General features: G+C 43.4%; 1 protein-coding gene across 1 annotated transcript in view; it reads right to left on the bottom strand.

The window, feature by feature from the left end:
* Positions 1–2959: 2959 nt before the first annotated feature.
* Positions 2960–11958, bottom strand: part of LOC143285178 (uncharacterized protein C12orf56-like) — a 43199-nt gene continuing 34200 nt past the window's right edge. Inside the window, exons 10-13 of the mRNA XM_076592411.1 lie at positions 6580–6654; positions 6006–6083; positions 5023–5204; positions 2960–4329 (exon numbers count right to left, since the gene is read on the bottom strand). Of these exons, the coding sequence (XP_076448526.1) occupies positions 4188–4329; positions 5023–5204; positions 6006–6083; positions 6580–6654 (477 nt within the window). The 3' untranslated portion in view covers positions 2960–4187. The remainder of the gene's footprint in view (positions 4330–5022; positions 5205–6005; positions 6084–6579; positions 6655–11958) is intronic.

Genomic DNA, 11958 nt, shown 5'->3' with positions numbered 1-11958 from the left:
GCACATATGTTGACCTGGGAGATCGGAAAAAATCTCCAGTCACCATTACCAAGATTCAAACCCTGGACCCTCAGATTGAAAGTCCAACACTTTAACCATTCGGCTACTGCGCCCGTCACTCTCAAGGTCTGATCAGCACGTTGGGTTATGTGAAGGTCAGGCATCTGCTCCCTTTTCTTTCCCCAACAGATGCTGTGTGAAGTATATGGATCTGTCCGCACCCTCTCTCACCTTCAAACAGAAACTGAAGTTGACTGTAAAATTTGGCCAAACAGAGCAAACTAATAACCTAGTTTGCATCAGTCTGACAAGATAGAGTATATGACTCCAAACTACTTTTTCTTTTTTTAACAAGAATTTTATGAAAGCCAGGATTGTTAGATACCACATCTTTCACAGGCTAGAAGCCACTCTGTTTATTTTTTTTATATCTGTGTGTGAATTTACCTCCATATAAACCTAGGCTGCTCCTTGATAAAAACTAATGGTTGATTTGTAGCCAGATTGACACCAGCCTCTGGCTGTTGACCTTTCATTTGTTATTTCTCTGAATAACTGACTCTTCTTCTTCTTCTTCTTCCTGTTGCAGTTGAAGGCTGCAACTCCCATATTCACTCATATCTATTGGTGGACTTGAACATGGATGACTTTTACCCCCACACAGTCGGTATAGGTGTATTTCCATAACCCACCAAATGCTGTCTTGGATCAGACCATCTTTAACTCATTCCGGACGAATAGTTTTCTCCTTTGCTTTCACCTGCAGACGACCCATTTGTCAGGGTTAGGAAAAAAATCACAAAAAATGCAAAACACAAAGTAACTGAATGAACATCCACTTGACCCACTGACCCCGTCTTCTAATGTCGTGTGTACGCCAAACCCCCTCCCTCTCTTCACAGCCCTCAGAAAATGAGTCACTGTCAGTACCCTCTTGCTGGTAGCTTTCTTCACAGCTGTTACTTTATTCAACGTCTTCATCATCCTCGTCAATGTCGAAATCTTCAGTTTGAAGCATTTCTATCACTTCAGCTGCAGTAAATAGCCGTTGTCATGACCTAGTTTGCAAAAAAAAATTCCACTTTTATTGCCTGCAACGCCATTTTTGATACATATGCAGATTAGCTTGTCATGTGGGGTACCAAGGTCAACAGCTGGCCAGGGAATGTATAGTCACGGAAACCTCACGAAGAAACCTTCAATTCAACCCTTGACACGTTCTAATGCCCAGTGTAGCTGCGATTTTTATGCTACCCCATGACGAAAACACAGACAATTTTTAATTGTCGAAACCGCTATAGCGTTCCATCGTCCGGACCGCTACCTTACATCAGGAACACTATAGCGTTCCATCGTCCGGAGTTAGTTAACTTGCATATCTGACTTTCTACATACACAAAGAGGGGGATAAAGGCACTAGCAGGACCACAAACGTGTGAAACATGGAGAATTGAGAAAAAACCACAAAACCAAAAAACCCCTTGGGATCTTCACCCTTGATCCACTATATAGGTGCCACCATCAGAATTCAAGCCAAGGGAGCTCCAGTTTCATCAACATCCAACATTCTAACCGCTCATTTACTGCACCAAAGTGACTTCATTGTATTCATAATAGTCCAGTGTTCTGCATTCAGAAGAAGAAGAAAAACAACAACAAACAAGCTATTTGTTGAAAAAGATTCTACTACTCTGCACGATACATGTAGCTTTGCTCTGGACACAGAATCAAAAAGTGAAGAAGAAAAAAAACAAAACAAGCTATTTGTTGAAAAAGATTCTACGACTCTGCACAATACATGTTGTAGTTTTCTGGACAGAGAATCAAAAAGTTTCAACTATCTGGTCCCTCACCACCTTTCTCAGCAAAACTAAACACAAGAAAGTCTTGGGGTTGGACAGACAGCGAGAGAACTAAGTTCACTGTGGCATCAAAATGGGCTGGCCACAGGCGCCCAGCTATGGTGTTGAGAAAGACCTTTTTTTCTTCTTCCCATATTGCTTTTTTTTTTCCTGTTAAATAAGGCAATCAAATGAATGGATTACATGTAAAGAATATACCAACTTCCATCAAATAGAACCTTGTGTGTGTATGTGTATCACACACACACACACACACACACACACACACACACACAGGCACACACACACACTGAGCATGTGCATGAGTACAAATTAACACACCTTTTTAAAGTGAAAAAAAAAAAAAGTGGAAACTTTCAACCAAATCAGACTGCTCAGTTCATGAGAATTATTACCAGTCTATAACAAACAAAAGTATTTCATTTCAATGCAACAGTCACATGTCCTTAACTGAGTGTCATCATCAACGATTCCAGGAGTTGTCACATCCAATGAAAAAAACAACCACACACACATACAACATACACACACACACACACACACACACACACACACATGCACACACATAATTATAAATCCACATTCATACCAATATGTTCAACAACCCACACATGCTCAATTAAACATACACATCACATCACTCTCACCACCCACAGCCCCCTTCCCACCATAAGTACATGACCAGCGTTACAGGGCAAGTCACAGATACCAGAATCAGACGAAGAGATGTACTTGCTTCATGGTGACATAACAACCCACGCATGCTTGTTTAACTCTTTAACTGCAGCTGACGAGTCTGTTCATCAGTGAAAGGCTGTCACCTCATGGATACAGCACAGCTAACAGGTCAGGACGTCAGTCACCACTCCTGTGATTTGGACCTTGTGACTGCATTACTTTTTGCTCAGCGAAAATCAAACAGCATCAATAAGTGCAGAGAAAAGTGGTAACTGCACTCCAAACTGCCATGCCACACTGTATGTTGTTTCAACAAGGTTCAACAGTCAGAGGGTTAAGCATACATAATCCTCACTCTCTCTCACCACAACCCCCCCCCCCCCACCCCCCACCCCCGGATTATATTGGTGAACTAACCACCCAAGCCTGACTGATTAAGCATACATGCTCATCTCTCTCTCTCTCTCTCTCTCTCTCTTGCTGGCCACTTATCTCCCAACAACTCATGATCAATGTTACAGGGCAAGGCCACAGATGCCTGAGGAGATGTCTCTGCTCCATGACATGGGAGGACTACTGACTACCTGGCCACGAAAACAACCCATGCCCGCCCAATTAAGCACACATGCATATCGCTCTCTCTCTCTTTCAACACTACCCTCCAAACAGTACATGATCATCAGCATTGCAGGGCAGGCCACAGATACCTGAGGAGAGATGTAGCCATTCCATGACTTAGGGGACAAAAAAAAAAAAAAGGGCAGCATATCAAACCACCCACATCACTCTCTTTTCCCACCACTACCCTCTTCAACAATGCAACATCAGCATGACAGGGCAGACCACAGATGCTTGAGGAGATACATATCCATTCCATGACTTGGGGGGGAATTTTCTGGGCAACGTAACAACCCATGCACATCACTCTCTCTCTCTTTCACCACTACCCCCTTCAACAAACCAACACCCCAACATGACAGGGCAGAGCACAGATGTTTGAGGAGAAACGTATCCATTCCATGGCATGACAGGGCAGACCAAAGATGTTTGAGGAGGTACATATCCATTCCATGACATGACAGGGCAGACCACAGATGCTTGAGGAGGTACATATCCATTCCATTACATGACAGGGCAGACCACAGATGCTTGAGGAGGTACATATCCATTCCATTACATGACAGGGCAGACCACAGATGCTTGAGGAGGTACATATCCATTCCATTACATGACAGGGCAGACCACAGATGCTTGAGGAGGTACATATCCATTCCATGACATGACATGACAGACCACAGATGTTTGAGGAGATACGTATCCATCCCATGACATGACAGGGCAGACCACAGATGTTTGAGGAGGTACATATCCATTCCATTACATGACATGACAGACCACAGATGTTTGAGGAGGTACATATCCATTCCATGACATGACAGGGCAGACCAAAGATGTTTGAAGAGATACATATCCATTCCATGACATGACAGGGCAGACCAAAGATGCTTGAGGAGGTCCATATCCATTCCATGACATGACATGACAGACCACAGATGCTTGAGGAGACATATATACATCCATTCCATGACTTAGAGGGCGGGTGGTGGAGGGGTTGTTGGCAGGGTTGGGGCGGCGGCGTTGGACTGACTACCTGGGTGACAGGCCGCCCTTGGGCGTGGGGTGACCCAGCACTTTGGCTGACACCTGGCTGACCACCCGCACAGTGGCAGGGGTGATGGGGAAATGGGTGGGCAGCTTCCGTGCCAGTGCTGGCCCCTGGATGAAGTACCTGTCGAAGGTAAACCATACACATGTGTGCACGTGTGAATGCATGCGTGCAGGTGGGCTAGTTAGGTCAGTAAGCACGCAGGGAGGTAGGTGCATAGGAAGGTAGGTATGTATGTAGGTAGGTAGGTATGTAGGTATTATAAGTGTATGTAGGTAGGTATGGACACACAGGTGGGTAAGAAGTTACAAAGTTGGTACCTAGAAATGTAGGCAGGTAGCTACGGATGTATGCATGCATGTGTGTATGCATGTATGAATGTATGCATATTAGCTACACACACACACACACACACACACGCACACGCACACACATGCACACACACACAAACATGCACACACACACACGCACACACTACTTCACCCCCCATTCCCTCCATCTAATGTCACTTACCAGTGAAAAGAAACATTTAACTACAGAAAGAAAGAGAGAAAGAAAGAAAGAAAGAAAGAAATACACACACACACACACATAAAAGCACACACTCACACACACACACACACAAAAGCACATACACACACGCACACACACAAACACACACAACAAAAATGTCTGAATTTTCCTCATCAACATCATCATCATTATTTCTATCACCGAACAGAACAAAAAAAACAACAAAAAAAACGACCCCCCCCCCACCCCACCCCACCCCAAAAAAAAACCCATCCCATGACGCCAACGTCAACGGTGACCTACTTGAACTCCTCATGGTAGTGGTTGCGGAGGAAGGGGAGGACGGCAGCGCTGTGCTCCAGCAGAGCCAGCAGCAGGGAGAACTGCTGGAAGAGGCGCACCGCCTGCCGGCACGACACGGCGCCAAACCGCGCCAGGTTGATCACCTCCAGCACCTGGCTCATCACCCGCTCCACAAACTGCGTCTAGTCGGGGAGGACGGACAGAGAGGGGGTGGGGGGGAGTTCACCTCTAGACCTCACAAATCTTCACCACCCTCCCTCATTTCAGTCTTTTAAAACTGGTCTGAAAACACATCTTGATGAAAACGCCCAGGCACAGACCTTACATCCCTTTCCAATCACATGCGGTTATCACCTATGCAGACTCTGCGTGTTCGTGTGTGTGTGTGTGTGTGTGTGTGTTTCCTTCAGTTTAATGTCTATTCACTATAAGTGTTTTTAGTGTGTGTGTGTGTGTGTGTGTGTGTGTGTGTGTGTGTGTGTGTGTGTGTGTTTGTGTGTGTGTGTGTGTGTGTGTGTGTCTGGCGAGCGTGAGGGGGGTAATAATAATAAATAATGATAAAAGATTAGGTGTAAATGTGCCTCTGTGTGTTGTGTGTGTGTTTAGTGTGTGTGGGGGGGCATGGGATAAATAATTTAATATTGTTTGGTATCTTGTGTTCAATTTTTCCTTTTTGATATTTACTTGCATGTTCTATTTGTAAATGCTTAGGGCTTATTTTCAAGATTAGGCGTAAATGCTCAGAATAGATGTAAATGTGCTTCTGTATGTTGCGTGTGTGTTTGGGTGTGTGTGGGTGGGGGAAGAATACTTTAATAATGTTTGATATTTTGTGTTAAATTTTTCCTTTTTGATATTTACTTGCGTGTTCTATTTGTAAACACCTAGGGCTTATTTTGAAGATTAGGCGTAAATGCTCATAATAATAATAATATGCTGACAAACATTGAGGAAGAGAGAGAGAGAGAGAGAGTGAAACATACTGTGTTTTGTGACTCCTCCATCACTTTGACCATCCACCCCACTGAGAAATGGAACCCTTCATCTGGATCCAGGGTGTTCTGCACAATGTAGCACACACACACACACACACACACACACACACACACACACACCATTCATGGCATCCATCCACATGTCTGAAAATGTATACACAGCAGTGGATGTCAACATCTCACCAAACTAAGGCAAAAAAGAAAAAGACAACTTACACCAGTACAAACGAGACTATACATGCATATATAGCATAACTGTGTGTTTGCATGTGTGTATATGCGTATTGTGATGCTACAAACATATGTTGAGCGTTATGGGGGTGTGGGGGTGGAGGGGGGAGTGTGTGTGTGTGTGTGTGTGTGTGTGTGTGCGCATGCGTGCATGCATGCGTGCGTGCATGCGTGTGCGTGTATGTGTGTGTGCGTGCATGTGTGTGTGTGCTCGCGTGTAACCTATAACGTATCACCATTTAGACAAGAAAGGCCACTGAAACTTTAACCTTTGACTTATTCAGACGAGAACAGATTTTTTTTAAAAAGGAGGTCACAACGTAAGACCAACCTGTTTGGCCATGAGGAAGAGTTCAAAGACAGCGCTGTTGGACACGTGGGTGTACTCTGACAGCAACTGGTACAGCTGGAAACCAACACACCCTTCCTCTGTCACGTGGTGGTACACTCAGTCCTTCTTCACCAGTAACACACACCAATAGCAACAAGTCTCTCTCTTTCTATTTTACCTTTATTTCCTTTCTTCTTTTTTTTTTCTTTTTTTTTAGAATGGTTTGTGAATAGTTCATATCTAAATGGCTCAACACTCTCACAGATTGACTTCAGTTTACAGTTGGGCCAATGGCAAAGTAAGAGCTGTATTATCAATGGTTTCTCAATTGCAATGGGAAATCATTTACAGCTTAGTCTTTTGTGAACGACTATGACTCTCAAACTAAGATGCAAAATTGCACTGGCTCTTAGTGCTGCAGCCTTGGGGGCTAGTTGGCTTTTGGGGAACCATCCCAACGCCGACTGTCCTAAAACCCTTTTGGCTGAGAGAGTGGGGATGTAACTTGGGCAAGACACTCTCCACTATAATCAAGTCCTAGCCCAGGTAGTCAGGACAGCAGTTACCTCCTCTGCTGTTCTGATGGTCATAGTTGAACATGACTATCATTCCCGATTCATTAATATTTGATGACTGTTTATGAACTATGCATCTACCACAAAAGCAACCACTAATCTGAACCCTTTAAAAAAAAAACATTTCATGCTCAAGAATATTCATGAAAGGAATGGTCTGATGAATGCTCGTGAATGCGTGGGTTCATGCATGAACATCAGATGAACAGTTTGAATCATGAACTTCATGCACTGACCAGACTTTGAAAGAAAGCGTACCCTAGGTTTGTGTAAATAAAATAGGCCTGTTTACATACACAACACGATAGTGGAGGAAAACACGTGCTGGTAATGACAAAAAACAATCCATCCGATATCTCAAAATACCATTGCAAAGATAAAAAGAGAGAAAAAGAAGAAGATTTTAATCGAAAAAAAAAGAGGGTAATGAAGAAAGTTAAGACGGCGATATCACCCCCTTTCAAGAACAGCATTGGGGGCCATTTGAACTCTCTGCTGTGGGAAAGAGCCAACAGTCTGTAGTTTTGTTACATGTGGACTCCTCTGGTATCTCAGCTCAGTTTCAGTTTCGATTTCTCAAAGAGGCATCACTGCATTCGGACAAATCCATACACGCTACACCACATCTGCTAGGCAGATGCCTGACACCTGCAGCATAACCTAACTCAGCTCAGTCAGGCCTTGAGTGCATGCTTATATATTTTGTGTACCTATCAGAGGGGATTACTTTTTACATAATTTTGCCAGAGGACAACACTTTCATTGCCATGGGTTCTTTTTCAGTGCACCAAGTGCACGCTTCACACAGGACCTCGGTTTATCGTCTCATCCGAATGACTAGACGCTCAGTTTGATTTTCCAGTCAAAGTTGGGAGAAAGGGCGAGAGCGTGATTCGAACCCAGACCCTCACAGACTCTGTATTGGCAGATGGGCGTCTTAACCATTCTGCCGCCTTCCTCCAAAGTGAACTATCATCCCCTGTGCCAAGTGATCCACAGACACCAATCACTGTTTAGTGGTGCTCTCAATCATAGCAAGGAAAAGTCACAATCCAATCACTTCCCAAAGTTGTCCATGAAGGATACAGTAAAGGATAAAAAAAAAAATTTTTTAACCCAAACAAGTCAACAAAATATTTTGTGAAATAACAGCCAAAAACAAATGTTTGTAATAGCCATGTATGACGGGATGGTACACATGAAGGTATCAAGAGTGTCAATGAACACACACACACCACACACACACACACACACACACATGCATGCATGTACACCACACACACTCACACACACACACACATGCATGCATGTACACACACACACACACACACACACACACACACACATGCATGCATGTACACCACACACACTCACACACACACACACACACACACACACACACACACACACACACACACACACACACACACACACACACAAACACACACACACATTCCATATGCATGCAGATGTGCCTACAAAAAAAAAATAACAAAAAGAAAAGAAAAAGACATTTTCAGCAAAAAGCATGGCCCCAAAACAGAACATCTTCCCTCTTAAAAAAAAAAAAAGAAAAGAAAAAAGGCCCTTACCCACACCACAGATGTTACTTCAAGCATGCACGCCCACAGACACAAACGCAACACACACACACACACAACACACACACACACATGTCCACCCCCCAAACACACACACCCATCCACCACAGCCTCCTCCACCCAACACAGCAGCAACTACAACCAGTCCTTGTTATTCCCCACCCATTCTATCTGCCACAGAACACACACCTGTCAGGGCTGGAAATACCTGCCCACCAACCTCATTTGTTTGGTGTAAAAAAAATTTTTTTTTAAAAAGCGGAGGAAGATGGCAGAATGGTTAAGACACTCAGCTATCAATACAGAGAGTCCATGAGGCTGTGGGTTCGAATCCCCTGCTCCCTAGTTTTTCAGATGAGATGATAAACCCTGGTCCCATGTGCAACACACACTTGGCGCACTGTAAAAGAACCCATGGCAACAAGAATGTTGTCCTCCGGCAAAATTATATAAAAAGAAATCCACTCTGATAGGTACACAAATGTATAAGCATGCATTCAAGGTCGGACAAGGGCGCTGGGTTGTGCTGCTGTCAGGCATCTGCCAAGCAGATGTGGTGTAGCGTATATGGATTTGTCCAAACACAGTGATGCCTCCTTAAGAAACTGAAACTGGTGTGACAGCCTCAAACTACCCCCTACTGGCCTTTGCCCCTGGGCACATTCCAGCAAGCCTTGAATGACCCCCCTGGCGTCATTTCGGGTCAGTCAACATTGTCCACCCCTACACCTCCCCACCTAGTTAGAACTTACTCCCTTTCTAAGGTTCTTTTTTTTTTTATAATCAAGCTATTGAAAAAGGAAGAAGAGGGTCATTCTGGGCTAGCCTTTACTGGATGCAGCGGTCAGATGGTTACAGTCCTGAATTCTCACCCATGCTTCCTGAGTTCGATCCCCATTGCAACCCCCTGGTGGGTTTAGGGTGGAGATTTTTCTCAATCTCCCAAGTCAACATATTATGTGCAGACCCCCTTAGTGTGTATACACAAACAGAAGATCAAAGAATCCATAGAAGATCCTGTATTCCATGCCAGCATTTGGTGGATTAAGGAAACGAGAACATACCTAGAATGCACACCTACATGATGGGGTAAATAAACAAAATGGTCATACATGTAGAATATTACTTGTCTGTATAAGTATCTGTGTGTTTTTTTGTTTGGTTTTTTTTGGTTTTTTTGTTGTTGTTTTTTGTCTGCTTGGCCCCCAAAACCACAGAATAATGAGATTTCTAGCCCTGTCTACATGTCTACACCTCATAAGTCTGCTGCTGCCACACACCAAGTCGCATGATCACCTCTACCCATCACTACCCCCACCACACTGCGCATCCAGTTATCACACAAACCTCCACTGCTGACAGATGAAAGTCCTGCAAAACATGGAGTTGTTTGAACAGTTTACATAATCATGATTACAGCCCAGACCTTGATTTTGAAGGTATTGTTACTGACTTTGTGCACACACACACACACACACACACACACACACACACATAATCATCCCCACATATTCACACACACTCACACACACACATACACACACACACATAACCCCTACCCACCCACACACACACACAAACCCATGGCACACACACACACACACACACACACACACACACACACACAGACATCAGCAGCAGCAGCAGCAACATGCTGAGTGCCAGTCATCGTTCCAGTAATGTTGCAGGGTGACAATGAAACCAAAACACAAAAAGAAACAAAAGGCATAACAGTGGTTAACCCGTTTGCTGCCAGGAAAATAAGATTTAAGTGAAATCTATTTGCCAGGGTTTTTTCACAAAAAAACAGGTATAAATTATTTTTAAAAAATTCTGTACTCTTTGTTATTGGAGAAAGACCTATAAAAGTATATATTTTCTGAAAGATAAATGAATAAAGAATACAAAACACTTGATGTTTTCCCATTTTATATATTTTTAGTGACATGCTGTTGTTTTGAAATCAGTGTTTTGTTTTTTGTCACATTTTCAACTTGTTCATTACAAACATTAGTCAGGTAATTTGCACTAAAATATCATATTTTCTGGACAAATGAATATCTGCAACACAAAATCATATTAAAAAAAACACAATAAAAAAAATTTTTCCCCTCAGTCTCCACCTCTGTCCTCTTCACCCCTCACACAAGGTCACTTCATCCAGTTCTCATCAGACCTGTGTTGGCTGAGTGCCAAGAAAATTGCTCACACTGTGTCCTGCTAATAATTCGGTTACTTTCCTGTCGTCTGCTACAGCTGTACAGCTGGCATCACTCACTGATAGTTATATCTTGGTCACTCTCTTGATTGCTCTCCAGAGCATGCCACGATCGCATGTCTTGAGCACGGCGTCAGTCCGACATTTTGTTGAGCGAGCGAGGAGAGGAGTCAGGCAAACACTGTGGCCAGTAACCCAACCAAAACGTTCAAATAAAAGACTGCCTCATGATGTAGATGGTGTTTCTAGCTATGAATAGAATCTAGAAAGATTCCCCAAGCTAAAGCGACCAGTACTTTTGTCAACAAACTGAATGCAAACCAGGGAAAAGTCAGAATATTTCGATGACAAGTTATCTCGTCATTGTGGCAGCGAAGTGTACATGCTTGCGATGACGAGTTATCTCGTCATATAGGCAGCCTAGGGGTTAAATCACTGGACTTTGAATCAGAGGGGCCTGGGCTTGATTCCCTGTCATGGTGCCTGATGGGTTTAGGGTTGATTTTTTCCCCAGTCTAACAGGTCAACAGATTTGCAACAGACCTGCTAATGCCTGAACACCCTTCATGTTCAAATGCATATGTTGAAGATCTCGTAATCCATGTCAGCATTCGGTGGATGAAAGAAACTAGAACATACCCAGGCATGCATGGAAACCGAAAATGGGGGGAGAATGGCTGTGTACTTGAAGGGTCAAAAATGGCCATGTGTGTAAATGGCCACTCATGCAAATAAGTCAAAGGAAGGAGCTGCAGGCCATGGTTGCAGAAGAAGAAGAAAAAAACAGAAGACGCAGAAATATCACATCAGTTCTGCCTTTGCTCTGTGTGTGTGTTTGTGTATGTGTGTGTGTGATGATGAAGATTTTTTTTCATGATAATTCATTCCATTCATTTTTATCTTTTTTGTGTGTTTTATTTCTACTTTTATTTCAAAATTATGATTCTTTTCCTATTCTAAGTGAACATATGTTAAGATATATAAG

Source organism: Babylonia areolata, chromosome 8, assembly GCF_041734735.1.
Source record: "Babylonia areolata isolate BAREFJ2019XMU chromosome 8, ASM4173473v1, whole genome shotgun sequence".
NCBI classification, from domain to species: Eukaryota; Metazoa; Mollusca; class Gastropoda; order Neogastropoda; family Buccinidae; genus Babylonia; species Babylonia areolata.
The sequence above is the reverse complement of the archived record's forward strand: the minus strand, read 5'-3'. Positions and strand labels throughout refer to the sequence as shown.